The sequence below is a fragment of the Scyliorhinus torazame genome, chromosome 7, assembly GCF_047496885.1.
Source record: "Scyliorhinus torazame isolate Kashiwa2021f chromosome 7, sScyTor2.1, whole genome shotgun sequence".
NCBI lineage: Eukaryota > Metazoa > Chordata > Chondrichthyes > Carcharhiniformes > Scyliorhinidae > Scyliorhinus > Scyliorhinus torazame.
The window spans coordinates 207,370,772-207,398,345 of NC_092713.1; the positions used below are offsets into that span (position 1 = coordinate 207,370,772).

A 27,574-nucleotide genomic window follows, 5' to 3' on the forward strand; every position below is an offset into this window, starting at 1 on the left:
CAGAGCCAGGCAGGCTGTCTACTGGCCCGGTATTAGTTAGGACATCGCGAACATGGTCCTCAACTGTGCGACCTGTCAACGCTTCCAGCCAGCGAAGAGCAAGGAGACGCTCCAGCAGCATGAAATCGAGACCTCCCCGTGGTCCAAGGTTGGCATCGACCTTTTTCGTGTGAATGGTCGTGACTACGTGTTGATTATTGACTATTTCTCCAATTACCCTGAAGTCGTGAAGCTCTTAGACCTCACACCTTGGACCGTCATCAAGGCCTGTAACGAGACGTTCTCCAGGCATGCTATCCCACTCATTGTCATGAGTGACAATGGCCTGTGCTTCAACAACCACGAGTGGTCTATGTTTGCCAAGTCATACCATTTCAAACATGTCACTTCTAGCGCACACTATCCGCAGTCCAATGGGAAGGTTGAAAAAGGGTGCACATTGTGAAACAGCTCATCTGCAAGGCCGCGGATTCTGCTTCTGACATCTACCTTGCACTGCTTGTGTACAGGGTGACCCCACTGTCCACTGGCATGTCGCCGGCTCAACTCCTGATGAACAGGGACCTCCGGACGACGCTTCCAGCCATACACTTGCCCAACCTGGATCACCTCCCAGTGCTGCAGAAGGTGCAGCAGCTCCGAAACCAGCAAAAGCAGAGCTATGATGCTCATGCCACCGATTTGCCCGTGATATCCCCGGCAGACAGACACTGTCAGGATCAAGATACCGAATGGTAGCTGGTCTGCTCCAGCTGTCGTTGTTCGACAGGCTGCGCCCCGCTCGTATGTTGTACGTATGGCTGATGGTTCTGTTGTGCGACGAAACAGACAGGCACTGCGCAAAGTTGCCTGCCCGCAACCGCTTTCTTCTCCGTTTCTGTCCGTTGTTTTGCCACCTCCTGATACCTCGAACTACGAGGCCACCAGTCAGGCTTCCATCCCGCCTGTCAAGGCGCCGTCGTCCCCACCACCACCTCTCCGGCGGTCAACAAGGATCAGACGCAAGCCCCAGAGACTGGACTTATGAACATTTGTTTTGTTTGCTATGTTCTGTTTTCTCACATTTGACAGCTATCTTCACATGTAAATACGTTCACATATGCCACCGCTTGTAAATATGTTAATATATGCCACCACATGTAAGTATGTTCCCATGTGCCAAAAAAACATTTAAAAAAAGGAGGGAGATGTCATGATCTGCAGACATGCAGATAATGATATACAGACAGGCAGCTAATGAACACAGAGAACAGGACATGACCAATGAGCAGGCAGGACACTCAGGGGTGGTATCTCACTATAAAAGGCACGAGGCACTCACACTCCCCCTCTTTCCACTGATGAACATCTACAGAGTGAGTCAGGTGTATGAACAGTATCACACCTCCAGCACATGGCTAAGAGATAGTCTGGTTCAGTCAGACAGAGTAACCACACTTAGGTTAGCAGAGAGTCGAACTCATAGAGAACTGTGCTAACTGTCCTACTGGTTCAATAAATCAGATTGAACTAACTTCCAAGGTCTGGAGTATCTTTTGGTTGCAGCCTGTGTTATCCCAGGGTACGTAACGCGACAGTAAAGGGTCCTGGCAGTAATTGTAAAGGTATGTAAGGTTGTTCATAATGATTATTCCTAAACGCTAAAAGTCCCAATATGAACATTTTTTAAAAAAACTGTATGATACACACTAACGTAAATAATATAGGGAAATGATAGAACTGGATTCCCGTCACAGACGTGGTGGCAACTTGTGATACTTGTGTTGGTGTTGTTATTGTTTTGGTTATTATTATTGTTTTTGTTTCGTTCTGCAAAGTTTTGATATTAAGTGCAAAAATTCCAATAAAAACATTTTTTTAAAAGAGAAAAAACTATGAATGTTATTTATGTTGACTTTCAGATGGCATTCATTAAAATAGTGGTTTCAAAGTGTGGTGCATGCGGGTCCCCTAGATGATCTACGGGCAGATGCAAAAATACAAGCTGAGGCTATGCAAGGGAACAGGCCAGAACTCTCATTCCCACCACGCGCGTGGTCACACAACCAGACCAGTTCACAACAACAGTATGAGTCACCATAAGTGTAAGTAACAACAATGTTCTTTAATAAGCAGGATTTATTTTACTGTTGATTTTGTTTAATATAGGTGTAAGTTATTAGTTTCTCAAAAGACAATTTCATGGTGATGATTTTGTAACACATTGGAACGTTTCAAATTAATGCATGTAAATATAGTATTAATATTTATAATATGAAAATGCATACTTTTATTTCTTTTTTTAAAATTCAAAGTACACAATTCTTTTTTTTCAAATTAAGGGGCAATTTAGCGTGGCCAATTGACCTATCCTGCACATCGTTCGGATGTGGAGGTGAGAGCCGTGCAGACACGGGGAGAATGTGCAAACTCCACACGGACAGTGATCGAACCCGGGTCCTCGGTGCCGTGAGGAAGCAGTACTAACCACTGTGCCACCCCTGTGTACATTTATTTTTGGCATGAATTAATTTACTTATATTTAAAAGTTTAATGCACATCAATTCATTACATTTAGTAGTAAAAAAGCAGCGAAATATGTATCGTTCCCATTAATTCTGATTAGTTTCTTTGCAGTGGCAAGTGAAAGGCGGTAGCATTGGACTGACTGGCAGTTGGTCCACGGGGTCTTTTGCCCTGTGCGCCGTCTTGAGAAACACTGCATTAAAGTTCCCCCTAAGGGACTGTCGAAACAAAGGCATTTTGGAAGAATACAAATCCAAGACAACAACTTGAGTCATCACCAACTGGTGCATTCTACATGGCAATGGCTGTACGAATAAAATTCTGGAATTAAATGTCCAGTGATGACCATGAAACCATTATCGGGCCCTCTAAAATGGCTACTCAGTTCAAGGGCAATCAGGCATGGCAACAAACGCAGGCCTTTCCAGCGACGCTCACATCCCATGAAAGAATAAAGAATCTGCTGAGTATTTTCACTTTGATTTCAGTGGCGGGATTCTCCGATATCGGCGCGATGTCCGCCGACCGGCGCCAAAAACGGCACGAATCAGTCCGGCATCGCACCGCCCCAAAGGTGCGGAAGTCTCCACATCTTGAGGGGCCGAGCCCTCACCTTGAGGGGCTAGGCCCGCGCCGGACTGATTTCCGCCCCGCCAGCTGGCGGGAAAGGCCTTTAGTGCCCCGCCAGCCGGCACAGAAATGGCTTTGCCGGGCGGCGCATGCGCGGGAGCATCAGCGGCCGCTCACGGCATCCCCGCGCATGCGCAGTGGAGGGGGTCTCATCCGCCTCCGCCATAGTGGAGACCATGGTGAAGGCGGAAGGAAAAGAGTGCCCCCACGGCACAGGCCCGCCCGCGGATCGGTGGGCCCCGATCGCGGGCCAGGCCACCGTGGGGGCACCCCCGGGGCCAGATCACCCCGCACCCCCCCCAGGACCCCGGAGCCCGCCCGCACCGCCTTGTCCCGCCGGGAAGAGAGGTGGTTTGATTCTCGCCGGCGGGACAGGCATTCCAGCAGTGGGACTTCGGCCCATCGCGGGCTGGAGAATCGCCGGGGGGGGGGGGCCGCCAACCGGCGCGGCGCGATTCCCACCCCCGCCGAATATCTGGTGCCGGAGAATTCGGCAACCGGCGGGGGCTGGATTCACGCCAGCCCCCGGCGATTCTCCGACCCTTCAATACCAGCCTTGGGTGATTGTCTGTGTGAGGTTTGCACTTTCTCCCTGTGTCTGAGTGGGTTTGCTCTGGGTGCTCCGGTTTCCTCCCACAGTCTAAAGATGTGCAGGTTAGGTGGATTCGCCATGTTAAATTGTCCCCGAGTGTCCAAAGGTTGGGTGGGGTTATGGGGTTGTGGGGAAGTGGGGCCTCGGTAGAGTGCTCTTTCAGAAGGTCGGTGCAGACTTGATGGGCTGAATGGCCTCCTTCTGCACTGTAGGGATTCTATGATGATACCACATCTGAGTACAGTGTGCAGTTTTGGACTCCATGGGTTGAATTTCTTTGCACGTGTCGGGGTCTTTGACCCAAATATAAATGTCAGGGGTGACCCCGCGTCCGCTGGCTGGTTTGCCCTGCAGCCATTTAACGGCAGTGGGGCATTAATTGTCTAGAGCCAGCCCTTCTGCCCCATTGGGGAGGAATTGCAGCAGGCATAAATAAGCATGCTGACTTGCCACCCAATTTGACACCCAACCTGCCATCCCATGCCCGAGCTGCCACAGAATTCCAGCCATACTGAAGGAAGAACATACTGGCAACTGGCATTGGAGATGGTGCAGTGAAGATTGGTTGCTGGGTGATGCACTAAGCGTCAAGAACCACAAAGACATGTGAGACTTTAACCAAGGCTTTAATACACTACATAGGAAGCTTACCCGACACAGACGACCCCAGACAAAATGGGTCAGGTCTCAGAAGCTGGGTCTTATACCTAACTCCCGGGGGAGTGGCCAAGGCGGAGCTCTCCGTGGCCAGGTCAGGTTACATACAGGTGACCGAACCTCTCCAGAGCTACAGTACAATACACAGGATTACAGGGCCACGTTACACACAACTATTAACTATGTACAATGCTAGGGAAGTTCAGTGGTGTATCACCACACTGGGATGAAAGGCTGAGCAGCCTGAACCTAAAATCTCTGGAGTTTAGAAGAATGAGGAATGATCTCATTGAAAACTGTTGTAACCCCCAGGTGACCCACGGGAATGACCTGATCGATCTCCCTGTGGGGCCCGTGGAATAGGAACTCCCCCGCTGAGGGGCGGAGGCCAAGAAAGGGGCTCGTTAATTTCACAAGATAAAAGTCAACCCAGTCGGGAACCGGCTAGGACTAGTTGTGCTCTTCATTTTCCGCACAGCGGTAAAGTTCCTCCTCATCTCTGATTTAAAGGATTGTCCCTTTAGTCTGAGATTGTGTCCTCTGGTTCAAGTTTTTCTTACAAGTGGAAACATCCTCTCCACATCCATTCTATCCACGCCTCGCAGTATACTGTAAGTTTCAATAAGATCCCCCCTCATCCTTCTAAACTCCAACTAGTACAGACCCAGAGTACTCAACTGTTCCTCATACAAGCTCTCCATTCCAGGGATCATTCTTGTGAATCTACCCCAACCCACACACCTGTAAACCCCCCCCCCCCCACCCCCCACACCGGACCCCAGATGGACGGTGGAAAGTGTTACCATGGGCAGGAGTCAAGATGTTGTCAAACGGTGTGAAGCACCAGAGTTCATCGCAGAGCAGGTCGTCATCATCCTCCATCCCATGGACCAGATCCTCTGTTATTACCAACCCTGGGCTATCACCACTGGGCCTGTTGAGTGTTTGGTTGGTGGGGATGGGAGTGCTGCCACGGCCAGGGTTTTTCCATTCTTCATGTGTTTAATGGCAGCTTCAACTTTGGCCATTCTCGGAGGGCACTGAAGACCATCATTGATGGGGAGTTGGGGGACATCCTCTAGCACATCCTTATCTATGATTGTATCACGCTTTAGGAATTCTTTTGAAGTGTTCTCTCCATTGAAGGCCGATGTTTTATCTGTCTCTTGAGGGTCCCGTCCTTACTCCGCACTATTTGAGACCTAGGGTATTGGGTCCATATATTGCTTTGGTGGCAATGAAGAGGCCACGGGTGTCATGCTTGTCAGCGAGGAGTTGCAGCTCCTTAGCTTTCTCAGTCCTCCATTGGTTCTTGATTTCCCTAGTTCTTCTTTGTAACTACACCTTGATTGAATGATGAGCTCTCCTCTTTGCCTTGCTCTTTATGTAATTCAGCCAGATGTGGTGATCTTTCCTCTTCTTGTTAACGAGGACTTGAATGGTGTGGGCATTCTCGTCGAACCAGTCTTGGTGTTTCCTGGTCTTGTAGTCAATGGTTTCTTCATAGCTTGAGATGATGGCTGTGTTCAGCTCTTTCCAGTTTTCCTCCACTCCACTAGAAGGGACATTTGGGAGATTTTGGAGAAGACATTGTTATAGGTTCACTAGCATGCTTGGCTCTTAAGCAGCTCAACGTTGATCTATTTTCTGAGCTGTTTTTTCATCTTCCGATGCTTCTGCTGGAGTTTGATGGACATAGTGGAGCAGATGAACCGATGGTTTTTCCAGTATTTATCTGCTAGTTTCCTCTAGCTAGACGCCTGGTGCGGGACATTTCAGCAGACTCATGCTCCTTGACAGAGGGAAGGTCCAGTGCCAGTGTCAAGGGAACCTTGACAACTGGGGATCTCCCTACTGTTGCAGCCTTCATCCACCATTGCAGCCGTTAATACCATATGCATATTTCCGCCTCATCCGCCAGTAAGGACTTGTTTTGGATTGTGCTTTGTCTGGTTCCTCCCCTCCGACCTTACCGTCATGGGTTACCTAGCAAGGAGCTTAAGACTCCTGATAGCATTGTTCTTCGGATCAACGGAACGTTCAAGCCTCTCCACTATGACAAGGTGGCAATCAAAGGAAAGGAGAGCCACTATAATATCACTTTGAGATGGTCACAAGGGAGCTCACAACCAACTGCAGTGAGGCCACAAGATTAAATGCTCTGAAGGGCTGGGAATTTCACCTAATTCACGAAGGGTGTCCCCAGTCCAATGGATAGAGCCCAAAGATTCACAGCTATTGCAAATTTCCCCAGGGTGCAACGAGCCATTCACCACACACTTGTAGCCATTAAGGCTCCTGCTGGACAGGCATGTACCTTCATAAAGAGGAAGGGATTACACTCTTATCAACATCCAGCTAGTATGTGACCATAATCGGCAGGTCATGCAGGTGTGTACCAGTAACCCGGGCAGTAGTTACAACTCATATATCCTTAAGAGCTCAGATTTCATACCTTTTCCCCGACCTGGATTCATTGGAGGGATGACTACTTGATGACCTTTTCCCCGATCTGGATTCATTGGAGGGATGGCTACTTGGTGATAAGGGCTATCCACTGAAATGATGGCTAATGACGCCTGTGGAGGTTCCTAGATCTGACAGAGGGAGGAGATAAAATGAGAACCGTGCCAGAATTAGGGCCATAGTGAAGCAGATCATCAGTCTCCTCAAGATGCGATTCCGATACCTGGGCAGATTTGGACCTATGTTACAGTCCTCCCCTGATGTCTGCACCTGATGGACGTGGTTTGCTGTGCACTCCATAACATCACCGTCCAAAGTAGTTATGTCCTGGAGAATGAGGATATGCCTGATTGAGGCCAAACCAATGATGAAGAGTCCAATTATGAGTTGAGAGCCCACAGAGATGCTCCTGCTTATGACCCTAGCCATGACCGAGTGGGTATAGTGTATCTTGCCACTGCATTTTTCTATAGTGTGACTTGCCACTGCATTGGTGAAATCTTGGCCCTCCTTTTCCCATGTTACTATGAGAGTTCTGTAACCTTTATATCCAAACATTCATCATAACCCCACATCATTCTTCTTGCCCCCCCTCAACATTTTAATTCTTCTCTAAATCTCCAGACACAGCAATTAATAAGATGATCAGCATGAGGAAATGTGAGATTAATGCTTATCCACAAACTTGAAAGATCTAACATCAATGAATACAAATCTCACCCACATTTCCCTGTTTGTCATTTATGTGAATATTTGTTAACACGTTTACAAGTGCTCTCGGCACCCCCCTCACTTGCACTGGAGAGGGCGCTGGTTTGCTGATTCCCTTGCCCTGGACAACTTTGTGCGTCCTCTGCGTGGTTGTGGCCTTTAGAGGTCACCATTCCGGGAGATGCACCCGAGCTTTCAGTTGCCACAACAACAGAGGCCTGTGTCAATGGCTGATGGATGGAAGAGATGCTGCTCACATCAGAGGTGCCATGAGAGAAACTTCCAGATTCCAGAGGCACATTGGCCGATGCAGCATCCTGGAACACCTCGGACACTCCTCCGACTGCCCAAGGACTTCTCCAACCACACTCTGACAGCTGCACGTGTGAATGTGAAATGCTCTCAGCGCTTTGTGCATGACCTCTGTCTGATGTGTAAAACCATCCCAAAGTGCCAGTATCTGCGATGATGTTGGGTGCAGAGAGAGGATGTGATGTTGCATTCTCCAAGGGTTCCTCAGAGGAGGGAGGTTGCTATGCGGCTTCTTGTGGAGCTTGTGCTGAAGAGGATTCTCCTGCAATAGTGACATCAGTAAATGGGTAATCAGATATCTAATGACGTAACACATAAGCACTATCATATGATGGACAACTAGATCACAGTTCAACATGAGTGATTAAAGATGAACCTTTGAACGATGATCTGAAGCTTGAAATCGTGAAGCTCGTCAAGGTGTCACGGTGTGAGCTCTATTCGCCATGCATAATTTCTGACCTCCATTATACTACAACTAAACATCGATGATCAACCAGTCTAATACTTTGGCCTCTCACCAGAACCAGGCTTCCTTCTTATTTTCCACTGTTGACCTCTTCAGCCATCCCCTGCCACACAGCACACTACTGGGAGCCAGACAAGCTGACGTCACTGTCAACCAGTGAGATTGTAAATTACCTGAAAGCAAATTTGAGACGGTATTCCTCACAATATGAGCAATAATGGCTGGGTTTCCTCCTTTTGCCACCGCTTGGCATGAGCTGGTCACATCATGCAGGAAAAGCACCAAGGGCAGCCTCACTAAATCCAGGGGCAGCTTTACCTCTTCTGGAAAGCATCTCCCCTCACTCTGATGGTGCAGACATCCATTTAAAAAAAATGCTTTTATTGAATTTTCATATTTTATCTCAACCATTTGTAAAATTACAACTTATAAAACCATGCCCAAAAAACCAACACAGATATTTACAATCAAGTGTTTTCACTGCAAATATGGCCATGAGCTCCCCTTTAGTCGGCAAACATATTTTACAATCCCCAGTATGGCCAAAGCACATATTTACAAGTGTCTACTGACAGTTTGAATTGGGCCTTAGCTTGCTCTCAGACAATTCCCCTGCAGATTTGTCCCTTGTCCATAGCGTTCTCTTTGTGTGCCTTGGTTTCCCCCCTCCTCCCTTACCTTTTCCTCTCTGTCCCACAGCTCACCCGTGTCTCCCTCTCCTCCCCCCTTCCCCCCCCCCCCCACCTTCCCCCCCTCCCCCCTCCCCCCCACCCCTTAGCTGGTTATTGGCTACAAACAGGTCTTGAAACAAGTTGATGAATGGCTTCCACGTCCTGTGGAAACCCTCTTCCGACCTATGGATGGCGAATTTTATTTTCTCCAGCCTGAGAAATCTGGTCAGACAGCCAGTCTGCAGCTGGTGCAGCCAATCGCCAGCCAAGCAGGATTGTCCGGCGGGTGATCATGGAGGCAAAGACTAGGGCGTCGGACCCCCTCCCCATGAAGACTTCTGGCTGATCTGGAACCATGAAGACCACTTATTATGGGGATGGCTCCATCCTCACTCACACAACCCTGGACATGGCCTCAAAGAAAGTCGTCCAGTACCAACAAGTCTGGGGCACACCCAGAACATGTGGGTTTGGTTTGCCGGGCTTCTCTGGCACCGTTCGCGTTTGTCCTCCACCTCCGGGAGGAACCCACTCATTCGAGTTCAGGTTAGGTACGACCTGTGCACCACCTTTAGCTGCATTAGGCTCAGCCCTGCGCATGTGGAGGTGAAGTTCGCCCTCGCAGCCCTTCAATCCAGAGTCCTCCCCCTATCTCGATGCCTAGTTCCTCCTCCCATTTTTTCCTTGCCTCATCCGGGGGGCAGCGTACCTCCTCCAACAGTTGCTCGTACATGTTCACACAGTTTCTCTTCCCTAGGTCGCCCGCGTCCAGCAGTCCTTCCACTAACGAGTGTCCTGGTATCTGGGAGTATGTCGTTGTTTCCTTGCGGAGGAAGTTTTTGACCTGAATGTATCTCAGGTTGTTTCCTCTTGGTAACCAGTGTTTCTACTCTTTGTCTGTGTACATGTCCCTAACCTTCAGAGTACCCTTCTCCTGTCTCCACCTTTTGAAGATGGCGTTCATTATTGGGGTGTGAACCTGTGGTTGTTGCAGATGGGGGCCACGGTGGACATTTTGGTTCGGCCGAAGTGTTGCTCATTTGATACCACGTCCGGAACGTGGCTACTACCACTGGGCTCCTCGAATATTTGGGTGGGGGGATGGGAGAGCGGCTGCGGCCAGGGCTCGGAAGGACGTCCCTATACAGGATCTTAGAATTTCATAGAATTTACAATGCAGAAGGAGGCTACTCGGCCCATCGAGTCTGCACCGGCCCCTGGATAGAACATCCTACTTAAGCCCACATCTTAATCCCACCCCCGTAATCCAGTAACCCCACATAATCTTTTTGGACACGAAGCGCAATTTAGCATGGCCAATCCACCTAACCTACACATCTTTGGACTTTGGGAGGAAAACAGAGCTGCCAGAGGCAACCCACGCAGACATGGGGGGGAACGTGCAGACTCCGCACAATGACCCAAGCTGAGAATTGAACCCAGGTCCCTGCCACTGTGAAGCAACAGTGCTAACCACTGTGCTACAGTGATGCCCAGGAACTCTCTTCCATCTTCACCCACTCTGCTCTTGCTTCTTTAACCCATCCCTTCAGTCTTTCTGCACTAGTATTATGTTTGGGAGGGCCAGGCCTCCCACATTTCTTCTCCTTTGTCGGACTTTTTTTTGGATCCTCGAGCTTTTCCCCCTCCCCACAGTTTGTCAACTGTGTTGAAAAAGCCCTTGGGGGATGCAGATCAGGAGGGATCTGAACAGGAACAGGCATCTGGGCAGCACATTCATTTTGGATCCCACCTCTGCAGTTCCTTTTTGACTTCCTCCACCAGACTTGTCAGATTCCATTTGTGGATCCATGTCCAGTCGTGGGTTATTTGGATCCCCAGGTAGCAGAATTTGGTCTGGGTTTGCTTAAACGACAGTAACCCCCCGCACCACCCCCCTCCCCGCCCTGTGCTGGTGGTGTTTGTCTGTATGTTCGCCAATGGTACAGTAGTTTCACCCAGGAGGTAAACCCTGGCCCAAACCCAAACCGTTCCAGTACCTCTATGAGGTACTTCCATTCGACTTTGTCGAAGGCCTTTTCTGCTGCATCCAGGGAGATGATCACTTCTGGTGTTCTCTCCCCGGATGGGGTCATTATCACGTTCATCAGGCACCTGATGTTTGATGTTGGTTGCCTGCCCGTGACAAAGCCCGTCTGGTCCTTCGCGGCGACCTCTGGCAAGCAGCTCTCCAGCTGCCTCACCAGGGCCTTCGATAAGATCTTTGAGCCTACGTCAATTAGTGAGATGGACCTGACGGACCCGCACTCCGTCGGGCCTTTTGTCCTTTTTGGGTATCAGCGATGTTGAGGCTTGGACCAGTGATGGTGGCAGGGTGCCCCTTACTAGCGAGTGTGTGAACATCTCCCGCAAGTGCGGGGCCAATGCTGTTGCAAATTTTTTATTGAAGTCTGCCAGGAATCCATCTGGCCCCGGCACCTTCCCCACCTGAATGGAGTTGACAATCTCCATAACTCCCCCAGTTCTAATGGTGCTTCCAGGCCCTGTCGCTTATCTTCACCCACGATCGGCATGTCCAGTTCGTCGAAGAACTGCTTCATCTTCGAGTCCTCCTCCGGAGACTCGGAAGTGTACAGCCCTCGGTAGAAGGTTGTGAAGGCTTTGTTGATTTTTTTTCTGGTGTGGCAACTAGCCTGCCACTTCTGTCTTTAACTTGAGCTATTTCCCTTGTGGCTGCCTGCTTTCTCAGGTGGTGAGCCAGCAGGCAGCGAGCTTTGTTTCCGTGTTCGTAAAAAGTCCCCCTTGTCTGGCTGAACTGGTGCACTGCTTTCCTAGTGGAATGCAGGTCAAAGTCCACCTGTATCTTTTTTCTGTCCGCCAGTAGTTCCATGGTCGGGGCCGAGGAGTACCGCTGATCCACCTCCGATATGGAGTAGACAGCTGTTGCCTAGCTGCCCTCTGCTTCCTATCTTTGCATGCCTTGTACGCAATAAATTCCCCCCTTATCACAGCCTTCAATGCCACCCAATTTTGGTTGTTGGCAAAATGTACCCGTCAATGACCTGCGATATCCGTTCGCAGGAGGAGGGCCATGTCTAGCCTGTATGAGGGGGCATTGTGCCCAGCCCATCTCTAACCTCACATCCACGTAGTGTGGAGCGTAGTCAGAGATTATGATTACGGAGAACTCCACTCCCACTTTCCCTGGAAGCACCACTTTCCCAACTGTGAAGAAAGCGATCCCGGAAGATACCCCCTTCCCGCTTTCCCCCCCCCCCACCCCCTTCCTGAGAAGTAGGAGAACGCCTCCCCGGGTGTGTGAACCTCCATGGTTCCACTGCCCCAATCTGTTCCATGAAGTCGTTCAGTTCCTTCGCCATGTTTGATGTTTTCCGACTTGGGGTTGGATTTGTCTATCCATGGGTCCTGTACGCAGTTAAAGTTGTCCCCACCCCCAACCATGATGATTCGGTACGAGTCTATGTAGGAATTTCTGTCATTGTTTTCTTCATGAATTCTGTGTCGTCCCAGTTGGGAGCGCACACATTTACAAGGACCACTGGTGCTCCTTCCAGGACACCACTAACCATGAGATACCGTCCCCCTTGGCCCATAACCGTCCTCGTCTCTGTAAATGCTGAATACTTATTGAACAGTGGAAGACTATGTCGATCTCAGACTTTTCAAATGGGTGAAGACTCAATCTTTTTACCAGGCCATTAAGTCCCCTGACGTTCCAGGTGTCTAGCCTGATGGGGGTTTTTTGTCTCCCCCCTCCAGTGGGGCAGCCATGCTTACACTTTATCGATGTGTCCCTGCACTCCGGGGTTTTCCTTTGTTTGGGGGCCATCCAACATGGCCAGCGTCACAATACTCACCATCTGGCTGCGTCCCTGCACGTCAGGGTTTCCTATTGCCATAGATGGCCACCATCATTGTGTGTGCTGTGTGGATGTGCCCCTGCACTCTGGGGTTTTCCTTTGTTTGGGGGCCCTTTGTTTGCGATGACCTTGTTTTAGTTGTTGACAGGTGTGATCTGTTGTAGCTAGTGTACTACCCCCCCACCCCTCGAGTTTTCCCCTGGGCCTTTCTCCCTGTTTCTCCCAACTTTCCCCCCATCTAAGGTTTTCTCCCCCACCTTCTGACAAGCACTCTCTCCCTGCCGGGAGTTGTGCCACCTCGCCCATAAAAGAACAAAGAACAATGCAGCACAGGAACAGGCCCTTCGGCCCTCCAAGCCTGTACCGGTCATAGATCATAGATCATACCAACCTTTGCCAAAACCCTCAGCACTTCCTTGTGGCGTGTCTCTCCATACCCATACTATCCATGTGATTGTCAAGGTGCCTTTTGAACGCCGTTAATGTATCTGCTTCTACAACCTCCCCTGGCAACGCATTCCAGGCACTCACCACTCTCTGCCTAAAAACCCTGCCTCGCACATCTCCTCTAAACTTTGCCCCACTGACCTTAAACCTATGCCCCCTGGTGACTGACCCCTCTACCCTGGGAAAGAGTGCCTGCCCATCCACTGTATCCATGCCCCTCACAATCTTGTAGACCTCTATCAGGTCACCCCTCAACCTCCTTAACAAAGAACAAAGAAATGTACAGCACAGGAACAGGCCCTTCGGCCCTCCAAGCCCGTGCCGACCATGCTGCCCGACTAAACTACAGTCCATCACATGAACCTGCCTTCCATCCATTGAGCCCATCTACACCTCCCGCTGCCTGGGGAAAGCGGGCAGCATAATCAAAGACCCCTCCCACCCGGCTTACTCACTCTTCCAACTTCTTCCATCGGGCAGGAGATACAAAAATCTGAGAACACGCACGAACAGACTCAAAAACAGCTTCTTCCCCGCTGTTACCAGTCTCCTAAATGACCCTCTTATGGACTGACCTCATTAACACTACACCCCTGTAATGCTCATCCGATGCTGGTGCTTATGTAGTTACATTGTCTGCCTTGTGATGCCCTATTATGTATTTTCTTTTATTCCCTTTTCTTCCCATGTACTGAATGATCTGTTGAGCTGCCCGCAGAAAAATACTTTTCACTGTACCTCAGTACAAGTGACAATAAACAAATCCAAATCCAATCCAATCTAAGCCAGTTCGGTATCCATCTTACCACCTCACCTCTGATCCCAAGTGACTTCACTTTTCATACCAGTCTGCCATGAGACACCTTGTCAAAGGCTTTACTGAAGTCCCTGTAAACAGCATCCACCACCTCCTCAAAAAACATGATCAAGTTAGTGAGGCATGACCTCCCCTTCACAAAACCATGCTGTTTATCGTTTATCAGTCCATTGGTTTCCAAATGGGTCCCTGTCCCTAAGAATTCTCTCCAATAATCTACCTACTACCGACGTGAGGCTCACCGGCCTATAGTTTCCTGGATTATCCCTGCTGCCTTTCTTAAACAGCGGTACAACATTAGCTATTCTCCATTCCTCTGGGATCTCACCTGTAGCCAATGAGGATACAAAGATGTCAGTTAAGGCCCTAGCAATTTCCTCCCTTGCTTCCCTCAGTATTCTGGGGTAAATCCCATCCGGCCCAGGAGACTTATCTACCTTAATATCTTTTAAAACACCCAATAACTCCTCCTTGTCGATGTTAACATGATCCAGACTGTCCACACACCCAACCCAAGAATCATCTACCACAAAGTCCCTGGGCTGGATTCTCCAAGCCGAAATCTCGATTGGCGTGGGGTCGGAGAATGGGCGTTTACGCCAAAATCCAGTCCGATGGAGAATTGCTCGGGAGTCTCTCATGCGTGAACTATGCGGCGCGGGTAGGGGGGCCATTGACAGAGACCTCCCCCCCCCCCCCCCCCCGCGATTCTCCGAGGAAAACTGGCCGTTCCTGATGCCGTGGTTCTAACCACATATGGGCCATTGGGAACGGCCGCTGGCGGTTGCGGACCTAGTCCGCGGCCGCCCTGGTGGGGGGATCGATCACAGACGGACAGGGAGGGGGGGCCTCATGGACGGCTCGGGGGACGATCGGGCTTCCTGGACCCATGGACGTGTGCAATCTTGGGGGTCCTACATTTTTGCTGCCGGCGGTCTGGTCCACCATCGCGCCTGCAGCCGCCGTGCCTTGTGCATGCGCGGACTCCTGACTGGAAGTGCAGGGCCCCGTACCCATAGCCAGAGCTGTGAGAAGTTTTTATAATTGCACTTTATTTAAAAGGTATTTTTTGCACTTTTGTTAAGCACTTTAATGACTGAGTTCCAGAGTTTTCCAGATATTGTTTCCACATACATCCTGACTCCAAGGAAAATTAAGAAAAAAACCAGAAAAATGTTTTTAAAAAACACGTTTGTAAAAACATGAAGGAGAAGAAAATGTTCAACAAACATCTACAAGAGTTATTTTATAAAGTTTCTCCTTTTGGAATCAGAAGACGGGGTGATTAGCTGAGCTCACAATACAGTATTTTAAATGAGGGAAATAATTTAAGGTCTTATTTCAATATTAAAATTGATCTGTCTCAGAAAAGATGTGAAAGCAATCTACATGGATATTACAGCAATACCAGTGGCAGATTTCTGTGAATAGTGAGCACGACTGTTAATGCCAAATTTCCCAGTCCATGCCAGAATCCCACCAGCAGGAACAATCCGCTCAATAAAAAGTTTCTGTTTTAATCTCAAGCTGCCACTAACCAATAGTTGGAGGTCAAAGTCTTATTTTTAGGCACACCCCAAGCATTTGGACTTTCCTTTGAGGCACGCTGTCCAATATGGCCAAACATGTGAACTATAGACTGAATTACATTAGGTTCCTTACCGTAACTGTGTGATTTCGACATTTTTCCATTTTTGTGGTGTTTGAAGCTCTAATTAATAAAATACAAAATTAGCTTAAGAACCTGAGAAGCTGCCAAATGGACTAATGACATTTTCCAATCTTGTACATTCTCGTGACAAGAAGAGGAACTAAATACTATAATCTGAAGTAATGAATATTTAATTGGAGAGAACATTAAGGAAAAATGCCCTACATTGCCCAAACATCCACTCCCCACTTTGACGTCTTAGCTGGGAATGGCAGTGCATAACTGGCCCTTGCAATCTAGAAGGTCCAAAGTTCAATTTGAGGTATGTGCTTGGTTAGCTGATCTCAGCTAAAAAGGCAGCAGGAGGTGCAGCTGGCTTCATGCTGCTGGGCCAGCCAGAGGAAAGCTCAGCCAGAATTCATTTTTCTAATTGTATTGCCTACTGGAAAACCAACTCCTGTGACTGTCAGGTGATATCCTCAATGACCAAATTTGGAACCACAGATTGAGTCACTGAAACTGCAACAGTACCCAGTTAAAATAATAATATTCAGGAATTAAATCAATACACTATTGTGGCACAGTAATTTCGGTGTATTTCTTTCATTTATCTCCATATCTCTTCCTCTATTAATTTCCACTGTTTGGCAGTCTAAAATAAATTACTAACAGTTCCCTTCTTGTTCCTTAACCTCTAACCAAATAGATTCTCACAGTAGAAATTATGTTCCTACTCTTTCCAGAAAACAAAATGGTTTGAAGCAAGGTAGACTATTAGTAAAGCTGCCTATCACGGTCTAAATCACAGAAATGAAACATGAATTAGCATGCAGAATAGTCCACATTAACGTACCCATTACTAACAGAAATAAGGAAGAAAAATAAATGGCTGTCAAAATTAATCAATCATCTGCTTCAATGTTTCATCTGTGAAAGGCTAGGAGTTCTGTAACTCTCTCTGTTGAAAATCACACACTTGAATGTGTGAAATGCAACAGTGATTTTCCTGTATCCTTTCCCAAAACATTTTGAATTAAATGGTGCCAGTGTATTTCTGGAACACAACACGAGAAATGATCATAGGCCCAATACTATATGGTATTCTGTGGACTTCTCTTCACATTTTTCCAGCAAATGTGATGCCACCGTTGGCAGAAACGTAGGAAGATGTAGGATATCCGGTCCACCATTCAATAAACAGCATGCAAGCTACAGGAATTTGGACAGGGAAACAAAAACCATGCAAGAAAAAAAGAGAGAGATCCAAACTTATCCTGATGCCACTGAGGGGCCCCAAAATAGTTTGTTTGCCTGGAACAAATAACATAAAGTCATAAAGTGGGCAGCACGGTAGCATGGTGGATAGCACGATTGCTTCACAGCTCCAGGGTCCCAGGTTCGATTCCGGCTTGGGTCACTGTCTGTGCGGAGTCTGCACGTCCTCCCCGTGTGTGCGTGGGTTTCCTCCGGGTGCTCCGGTTTCCTCCCACAGTCCAAAGATGTGCAGGTTAGGTGGATTGACCGTGATAAATTGCCCTTAGTGTCCAAAATTGCCCTTAGTGTTGGGTGGGGTTGCTGAGTTGTGGGGATAGGGTGGAGGTGTTGACCTTAGGTGGGGTGCTCTTTCCAAGAGCCGGTGCAGACTCGATGGGCCGAATGGCCTCCTTCTGCACTGTAAATTCTATGATCTATGATATTTCAATGATTCGTTCACCCTAAACTGCCAAAGCTGGAACAGATACTGCCTGGAATGGCACTTTGTGTTTTGGATTTATACTCATTTATCCTAGACCCTTCTAAAACAGGGAATCTTGGTGTATTCCCCTCATTGAAGAAGCACAATCTATATTTCCATGCTGGCAGAAGAAAACATGACCAACCTCTGAGGTGGGCAAGAACTGGCCAGATTAACTCTTTCCCCTACCCCAACTGCAAAGATAAATTGTGGACTGGATTCTTTTTACTGCAAAGAGTAATTTGGTTGGGATCTGCCTGGCTTCCTGGTAGCAAGAAGCATGATTCTTGCCCTTGTAAGTGAAGAGGATCTAAAAAGGGAAAAATATAAATGAAAAACTCTAATGAATGGATATTTTTCTAGCATCTCAGTGCACAGAAAGCCTTAAGAATGTCAGCTCCAAATTTCAAGAAGTTGCTCCTCCATGCGTGACATTTCCTTACTTTTCTTAAACCTAGATACACTAAAATGCCAACACCATTTTCCCCAGCTTTAACACACATCAGAGTGAGAAAATATTAGTTATTTACTCACAGTGCTGGGCTTTTCAGATGGTAAGATCTCATGAGTCATTCCATACTTTAAGGAAGTTACTTTGTCCTTAAACTTATCAAATACAGACTGAGGTCTTCTCCTGAATAGCTCATATGAACTTGCTGTCATGTTGTCACGTAGGAACTCAAATGCCAGTTGTATCTGACCTCTGTTCTTTGCCACTTTGTTTGGTTTTGACTGGAGATCATACCATCTACAAGGAACACATGAAAAGAAAAACGCTGAAGTCTCACTCAAAATTATGACAATTTGAATATATGCTGAACAAAGAGGGCAACCCAGTCATTCTCCTGATAGAACATATATACATGTCCACAACCACTTCCACCACAAATCCAGATTTCACCAACATCTGTGGCAAAATACTTTTCCTGTGTTCTATGAGGGACTTTGTCCTAAAAATAAAATCTACAAAATTTGTAAAGGTACATCACAAATTTGACAATACATAAAATGCAATACAGTTGTTTATTTCAGTACAGTACATGGCACTGAGGAACCTCACAACATTTACAATTATGTTATATTTACAATGTACATTTATATTTCATGTCATTCTCTGCTGCATCCAGCCCCAGGGATGTTACACGAGTTGCAGCCCTCCTGTGTTCTAGAATGGGAGTATCTTAAACAGTGGCCTTTCTCCATTGAGCCTTTCCAGTGACTGCCCAAGCTTTAGTGTGTCCCTCAGCATCTAGTCCTGGATAAAGGGGCGAAATGTTCTCATATTTTCTTTCAAGAGTGTCAGGCTCTGACTGAAACCTGCCGTGTAGCTCTCCAGCCATACAGCCGAGTTTTTCGTTCAGATCTTGAGCCACTCGGAAAAATAATTCAGGGTATGTGGTTTACACCGTCACTGTGACGGGGTGGGGCCTGATAAAAGCTGGGTCCATGTGCTCTGAGCAGCACAGAAAATAAACCACCTCCAGCAGCCCCAATGTACACGGGGAACCCCCGAGGAACCCCTTCCTCCACACACACTCATCCACAACCATTGAAGGTTTTCACCCCCATTCCCACCCACACAAGCATCAGCATCAGGGGCTCTTCACCGCACTACCACCATCAGCATCGGGGCTCTAACCCCGCTTCCACCCACCACAAGTATCTATATCGGGGGCTCCCCACAGCAGACATTAGGTGAACCCTGCCCACAATGACGTTACCCAGAGAGTCCACCCTTTACACAGATTGGCATTGCCAGGTAGGCATGGCAAGGGGCAGTTCCATTAGGTAGTGCCAGGGCATGTCTCTCTCCTCCCGGGACCTATACTGCCCTTTGCGCCCCTGGTGATCCCCTGGAGTGATTTACATTTTTCGAAACCGGTTTTAAACCTTGCCGACAGATATGAATATTCATTGATGGGGGAATCATGTGGCGCGTGGGCTCAGTAAGTATTGTTTTTAAAACAAAATTTTTATTGGTATTTTCAATTTTACACACAGTTGCATTTTATGTTTACTATGTACAATACATGTGGCTCTTATATATACATCTTCTGTCTTGGTGTGCTTTCCTCCCCTCCATCCCCTTCTCCCCAATCCTGACCCTCTCCCCCCTTGGTGTCCCTCCTATTCGTTCAGGGTGTACTGTCCCGTGGCTTTTGCTCTCCCCTTTCCTCATTCCTTTGTACTTTCTGTTGTGTCTGGCTTGTGGGTTGGGAGGGGGAGGGGGGGGGTATCTTCCGCCGCCTCTCCCTCACTCTGTGGTGTTCCCCTCATTTCCCCCAGGTTCCCACCTCTCTCTCTACCCCCCCCCCCCCCCCCCCAACTCCCTGAGTTGTGTCTTCCTGTCTGTCTTCTCCCATCTCTTATTCTTTTCCTCTAGTTACTGTTGGCATCGAACAGGTCTTGGTACAGGCAGACAAATTGCCGCCATGCTTTGAGGAAGCCATCCTCCGACCCTCGGACGGTGTATTTGATCTTCTTCAGATGGAGAAATTCTGCCAGCCAGTCTACAGCTGTGGTCGATGTTGCTGATCGACAGCCAAGCAGGATTCTCCGGCGTGCGATTAGTGAAGCGAAAGCTCGGGCGTCGGCCCTCTTCCCCATGTGTTGTTATGGCAGTTCAGATACCCCGAAGATTGCCACTCTTGGGCTCGGCCCCACCCTCACAACATTGGACATTGCCTCAGAAAAGGCTGTCCGAGAAAGTTTGGGACAGGCCCAAAACATGTGGATGTGGTTGGCCAGGCCTCTCGAGCACCGTTCACATTTGTCCTGCACCTCCGGGAAGAACCTGTTCACTCAGATTCTGGTTAGGTGCGCCCTGTCCACCACTTTGAACTGCAAGAGGCTGAGCCTTGTGCAGGAGATGGTATTGGCCCTGCTCAGTGCTTCGCTCCAGAGTCCGCAGCCCACTTCTGTCCCCAGTTCGTTTCCCCATTTCCGTCCAGTGGCATTAGAGCCCTTCCCAGTAGTTGTCCGTACATTTTCCCGCAGTTTCCCCTTCCTTACTGTCCATATTTATCAGGTCCTCTAGTAGTGTGGTCTCCGGGGCCCTGGGGTATCCTACTGTCTCTTTGCGGAGGAAGTGCTTTATATCTGTAGGTGCCTTATCTGTAGGTGCCTAAGTTCCTGTCCTGTGTGTAGTTCCAGCTCCTCCATCAGTTCTTCCAGTGTCGCTAGCCTGTTTCCTTTATAAAAGTCCCTGACTGGCAGTGTCCCCCATCCTGTCTTCATTTCTAGAAGGTGGTCTAGCATGGCTGGTGGAAACTTGTGGTTTCCGCAGATGGGGCCATGGGAGACATCTCGGACAGATTTGATTCCACATCCTTAGTGTGACTACAGCTGGATAGGATGTGTACTCCGTCGGGGGGGGGGGGGGGGGGGGGGAGGGGGGAGTGCTGCCATGGCGAGGGCCGAGAGGGTCATCCCCTTGCAGATCTCTTCCATCCGCACCCATTCCGAATTGGGTTCACGTGCTCATCCCCTCACTCTTTCTGTCGTGGCTGCCCAGTGGTAGTATTGCAGGGTTGGTAGGGCCACGCCATCCCTACCTTTTCTCCTTTGCAGTGTTGATTTGGGGACTGTCAGATTCTCCGCCCCCATACCCCCCCCCCCCCCCCGCCCCCACACACACAAACGTCATGATCATTCTGTCTATGTTTTGGAAAAAGGCCTTGGGGATGAGGATCGGTATTGATCTGAACAGTAAGAGGAACCTCGGTAGTACGTTCATTTTGATCGTCTGCATCCTCCCAGTCAGGGAGAGCGGATATGCATCCCACCTTTGCAGGTCCTTTTTGACTTCCTCTACCAGGCTGATCAGATTCCACTTGTTGATTTGTGTCCAGTTCCTGGTTATTTGGATCCCCAGGTAGTGGAATTTGTTTTGGACTAGTTTGAATGGGAGTCCCTCCAGCTCTATCCCTCACCCTTTTGGGTTCACCGGGAATGCCTCGCTCTTGCCCAGGTTAAGTTTGTAATCCGGGAAGGTTCCAACTCTTTCAGGATCTGCACGATTGCTCTCAGTCCTTCCTGCGGTTTCGAGACGTGGAGAACAGGTCATCTGCAGAGTAAGACTCTGTGCTCTCTGCCTCCACTTTGGATGCCCTTCCAGCTTTTTGCATATCACAGGGCAATCACTGTCCACTGGAGCGGGGACAGTGGGCATTCCTGCTTTGTGCCTCTGTGCAGCTGGAAGTATTCAGATACTGGTGTTGGTTCGAACTCTCGCCTTGGGGACCTTGTACAGGAGTTTCACCCAGGTGGTGAATCCTGCTCCTAGCCCAAACCGCTCCAGTACCTCGAGAAAGTACTTCCATTCGACTCTGTCGAAGGTCTTTTCAGCGTTCAGGGAGATGATCACCTCTGGTGTTCTCTCCCCAGGGGTCATAATTACATTCATCAGCTGCCTGATGTTCGCAGTGAGTTGCCTACCCTTGACAACACCCGTCTGGTCTTCTGGGACCTCCTCTGGTATGTAGTTCTCCATCTCTTGGCCAGGACTGTCGCAAATATCTTTGTGTCTACATTCAGTAGTGAAATGGGTCCATATGAACCACATTCCGTCGGGTCTGTTTTGGGTATCGACGATATTGTGGCCTGTGCTAGTGTAGGAGGCAGGGTGCCACTTGCTAGCGAGTCTGCGAACATGTCCCTTAGATGTGGGGCCAGGGTCGAAGCAAATTTTTTGTACAAGTCTGCTGGGAACCCATCCAGGCCCAGCGCCTTCCCCGCCTGCATGGAGCTGATGCCCTCCATGATTTCTCCCAGATCTATTGGTGCTTCCAGTTCCCCCCGTCTGTCCTGTCCCACAACTGGCATATCCAGTACGTCGAAGATCTGTTTCATCCCCGCATCCCCGTCGGGGGACTCGGGAGTGTAGAGCCCTCAGTAAAAGGTCTTGAATGCTCGATTGACCTCTTTTGGTTCTGCTACCAGTCTGCCTCCGTTATTCTTTTACCTTCACTAGTTCCCTCGTGGCTGCCTGCTTTGTCAGCTGGTGAGACAGCAGGCGGTCAGCCTAGTCTCCGTGTTCGTAGAAGGTCCCCTGTGTCTGGCAGAGTTGGTGCACTGCTTTCCTAGTGGATAGCAGGTTAAAGTCCATTTGTAGCTTTTTCCTCTCCGCCAGCAGCTCTACGGTCGGTGCCTCGGAGTATTTTCTGTCGACCTCCAAGATGGAGGCGATCAGCTGTTGCCTGATCACAAGGGGGAAATTATTTTGTGCCTCCCAGAAAGTGGAAGGTGAGACTTCCTCGTTCTGGTTGTTAGTCATGAAGTCACATATGGCCTGTGATGTTTTCTGGCAGAAGGCCTTGTCGGCCAGGAGGCCCGTGTCCAACCTCCATGTAAGGCACTGGTCACGGCCCGTCTCCAACCTCACATCCACGTAGTGCGGAGATGACTATCGCAGAGTATTCCGCTCCTACTATTCTTGGAAGCGCCGATTTCCCCACTGCAAAGAGACGATTCGGGTGTATACCTTATGTAGGGCGAAAGGAACGAGAATTCCCTCTCACCAGAGTGCAGGAACATCCATGGATCCACCCATAAATGTTCACAGTTCCCTAGCCATGCTTGGGTTTGATCGGTCAGTCAGCGGGTCCTGTACGCAGTTAAAGTCGCCCCCCATTGTCAGTCAGTGTGTGTCGATGTCGGGGATTTCTGCTAGTCTTTTTTATAAAGTCTGTGTCGTCCCATTTGGGCGCATGCACATTTACCAGAACTACCGGTGTATCGTCTAGGACACCGCTGACCATGACCATGACGTACCGTCCCACTGGGTCCATAACCATCCTGGTCTCCGTAAACCTTGTCCACTTACTAATCAGTATGGCTTCACCCCTAGCCCTCTTCTCGTAGCATGAATGGTATGCCTGTCCCACCCAGCCCTTCCTTACCAGCAGTCTGTCCTTCTCCCTCAGGTGTGTCTCCTGCAGGCAGATTATGTCGGCGTTCAGGCTTCTCAGATGGGTGAAGACTCTAGGTTTTTTTCACCGGACCGTTAAGTCCCCTGAAATTGCAGGTGACTATCCTGATCGGGGGTTTCTGACCCCTCCTGCGGGATCAACCATACTTACCTGGTGGACGCGCCACTGCACTCGGGGTTTCCCTTTGTTAGGGGGCCGTCCAAAATGGCCTTGGTCACCGTTCACACCATGAGGTCAGGCCCCTGCGCGGAGGGTTTCCCTTTGACGGAGGGCACACACGTTCTTTTTTAATTCAGAGTACCCAATTCTTTTTTTCCAATTAAGGGACAATTTAGCGTGGCCAATGGACCTACCCTGCACATCCTTTTGGGTTGTGGGTGTGAGACGCACGCAGACGGGGGATAATGTACAAACTCCACAGACAGCGACCCGGGGCCAGGACCGAACCCTGGTCCTTGGCACTGTGAGGCAGCAGTGCTCACCACTGCACCACCTTGCTGCCCCTTGGGGGGGCACCCAACATTGCCACCAACTGTGTGTACGCCAAGTGGGTGCGCCCCTGCACTCCGGGGTTTGCCTTTGTTTAGGAACCCTCCAAAGTGGCTGCTTGAGGCGCCATCTTGATTCCTCGGCCTGCTCCCTGCCTGTCAAAGCCAATCTTGCTGCCAACTCTGTCCCCCTGTTCTGTCTCCTGTCTGTTCTGTGTTCCCTCCTGTCCCTCCCCCCCACTGTGTTCCCCCTCCCTACCACTGTGTCTGCCCCACCTCCTTGGCCAGACGCTCCCTCTCCCCCAAGAGGTGTGCCGCGGCCCCCCTTACTACCTGTCTTCCCGTGCTAACCTTTCCTGCTAGTCCCTGGGTGGCTCCCCTCCCTGAACTGGTTAAGCCCTGTACCTGTGTTGTCTGACTGCCTTCATTCCCTTCTCCGCCCCCTCACTTGCTTTCCCTGTCCCCGCTTCCTCCTCTCCTTATTCGGACTCCTTGCTGATAACGAGGCAGTACAGTCTCGCGCAAACATATGGTTCAGATTATGGTCTATGGTTTCAACTCTTTTCTTTTCCTCTGCAGTCCTTCCCCGACACACCTTCATTGCTGCCGAGTTTGGTCTCTTTCCAGGTCTTTGGTTGACACAAATTATTTTTTAAAAAATGTATTTTATTACAAACATGTATCAAAACAGGTTACAACACATAACATCCCGGGAAACAAACTTCCCAGCAATCAACTATACAGTCTGTACAAATTTGTCCCCTTTTTCACCCTTCCCCCATGATGAACAGCTCCTCTAACACAGTCAGAAACATCCCCTACCGTCATCCTGTAAAATGGACAGCGTCTGCCCGCCGCCGCCGCTCCACATCACCGGTAACCTAGGGGCCAACTGGAAGATATTCAAACGCTTCCAGCTCTACCTTGAAGCCACAGACCAGGAGGATGCCACAGACACCAGGAAGATCGCTCTCTTCCTATCCACGGCCGGAGACCATGCCATTCACATTTTCAATTCTCTCACCTTTGCGGATGATGAAGATAAAACAAAGTTCAAGACGGTCCTCCTCAAGTTTGACACTCACTGCAGCATAGAGGTGAATGAAAGTTTTGAGCGCTATGTATTCCAACAGCGTTTGCAGGGTAAGGATGAGCCTTTCCAGTCCTTTCTCACCCATCGCCGCATTCTTGCACAGTCCTGTAGCTACAGGCCCACCTCCGACTCCATGATACGCGACAAGATCGTTTTCGGTGTTCAGTCGGACCCCCGAGGCCAGCAGCTCCTCAAGGTAAAGCAGCTCACGTTAGCGACCGCCATCGAGACCTGCGTGCTACACGAAAACGCCACGAGTCGGTATTCCCACATCCAAGCGGCTGAAATGGCGCGGCAAGGTCCCCACGAGGCGGAACGGGTCCAAGCAATCGAGCAATTCCGGGGCCTCAGCCAGATGAGGGCGGCCATTTCGCACGCTTTTCGCAGACTCTCGCGCTTGTGCGCACCAAACGAGGGGACAGCGACGTCAACGAATGTAATGCGCAGGCGTGCACCACGTGCATGCGCGGAGGCGCAGCGAACGTACTGACGCTACGACGTGCGGCAACTGTGGCTCCGCCCATTGAAAGCGGCAATGCCTTGACAAATCCCGACAATGCTTGAGATGTGGCAAACTTGGCCACTATGCTGCTTTATGCAGAGCACCTCACCCTGCCAACTCATATCGCTTCAGCCAACCTCGCAGGAATGTCCGGGCCATTCAACCCACAGTCACCGAGTCCGATGCGGACCCACTACCCAACATTGACACCGAGGACCCGAAGTCGCCTTTTTGAGTCGGTATCGTTACAAAAAACAGGGTGTCCTCGAAGCAAAGAATCCAGCCTCTATCGGTATACAGCATTGATCCAGACGATGAGTGGTGTGCCATCCTGACGGTCAACCGGTCCCAAATACGATTCCGCCTGGACGCTGGTGCCTCCGCCAATCTCATTGCGCGGTCTGACCTCCAAAGCCTTCATGTCAAACCAGTCATCCTTCCATCAGCCTGCCAGCTATTAGATTACAATGGCAATGCCATTGATGCCAGTGGCTCGTGGAAACTTGAAGTGACGCACAGGTCACGCGAAGCCATCCTTCCCTTTGAAATCGTGGGCTCCTCGAAAGCCTCCCTGCTTGGCGTGCAGGCATGCAAGTTGTTGAACCTAGTAGGCCCTATCCAGCAGTAAACTTTGCATATTTAATACCCCCTTTGGCAGATATTGTTACAACCGGATGCCGTTTGGGATCATATCTGCTTCAGAAGTGTTCCATAGGATTATGGAACAAATGATGGAAGGCATTGAAGGTGTTCGCAACTATGTCGACGACATAATCATTTGGTCCACCACCCCGCAGGAGCATGTTAGTCGCCTCCAGCGCATATTCAACAGGGCCAAATGCTCTTTTGGTCAGACGTAACTCAAATTCCTCGGGGACCACATCTCCCAATTGGATGTATAGCCGGATGCGGACAAAGTAGCTGCTATCACAGCTATGAAAACACCAGAGGACAAGAAGGCGGTCCTCCGATTTTTGGGCATGGTCAATTTTCTAGGGAAGTTCATCCCTAACCTCGCCTTTCATACCATGGCTCTCGGGAACCTGGTCCGGAAGACGACAGACTTCCAATGGCTCCCTGCCCACGAGCGCGAATGGAGAGAACTCAAGACAAAACTGACCACGGCCCCGGTCTTGACTTTCTTTGATCCAGCAAAGGAGACCAAAATTTCAACCGATGCCAGCCAATTCGGCATTGGGGCAGTGCTCATCATGGGCCCCCATTGCATATGTGTCACGCGCCATGACCCCCACGGAGCAGCGCTACGCGCAGATAGAAAAGGAGTGCCTGGGCCTTCTGACCGGTGTGATATGACTTCCAGCTGGTATACACCCCAGACAAAGACCTTATCATTGCTGACGCTCTCTCCAGGGCAGTCAACGCGCCATGTGACTCAGCGGGATTTGTCTGCCACGTTGACGCCCATGTGACATTCGTGGCCTCCAATCTACCTGCCACGGATGAACGCCTCGTCCAAATTCGCCGCGAGACGGCGGCTGACCCTTTGCTACAGTGTGTCATGCGCCACCTAACAGACGGGAGGCTCAAGGGCCAATGCCCTCAGTTCTATAATGTCAGAGATGATCTGGCGGTAGTAGACAGGGTTCTTTTAAAACTGGACCGCATTGTCATCCCGCAAAGCATGCGCCAGCTCGTCCTGGAACAGCTACACGAGGGCCACCTTGGCGTGGAAATGTGCCGCCGACAGGCCCAAGAGGCAGTGTACTGGCCCGGCATTAATGAGGACATAGCCAACACAGTGCTCAACTGCCCCACTTGTCAGCACTTCCAGCCGGCCCAACCACGTGAGACCCTGCAGCCCCATGAGTTGGTCACGTCACCATGGACCAAGGTGGGCATCGACCTGTTCCACATGCTGGGTAGAGACTATGTTCTGATTGTGGACTACTTTTCGAATTACCCAGAGGAGATACGGTTGCACGACATCACCTTGTCTGCAGTCATTCGTGCCTGTAAGGAAACCTTTGCTCGACACGGCATCCCGCTCACGGTTATGTCGGACAATGGCCCCTGCTTCGCCAGCCAGGAATGGTCC

At 49.7% G+C, this 27,574-nt stretch overlaps 1 protein-coding gene across 2 annotated transcripts in view; it reads right to left on the bottom strand.

The window, feature by feature from the left end:
• LOC140427434 (uncharacterized) overlaps window positions 1-27,574 on the bottom strand; it is an 83,657-nt gene that overhangs the window by 22,569 nt on the left and 33,514 nt on the right. The window contains exons 2-4 of one of the 2 annotated variants that reach the window (XR_011948487.1): window positions 18,040-18,253; window positions 15,782-15,830; window positions 6,840-6,981 (exon numbers count right to left, since the gene is read on the bottom strand). Coding sequence is in view for 1 of the 2 variants with exons in the window: in XM_072512960.1 (XP_072369061.1) it covers window positions 15,782-15,830; window positions 18,040-18,253 (263 nt within the window). In the remaining variant the exon portion in view is untranslated. The remainder of the gene's footprint in view (window positions 1-6,839; window positions 6,982-15,781; window positions 15,831-18,039; window positions 18,254-27,574) is intronic. The other variant, XM_072512960.1, reaches the window with a different exon arrangement.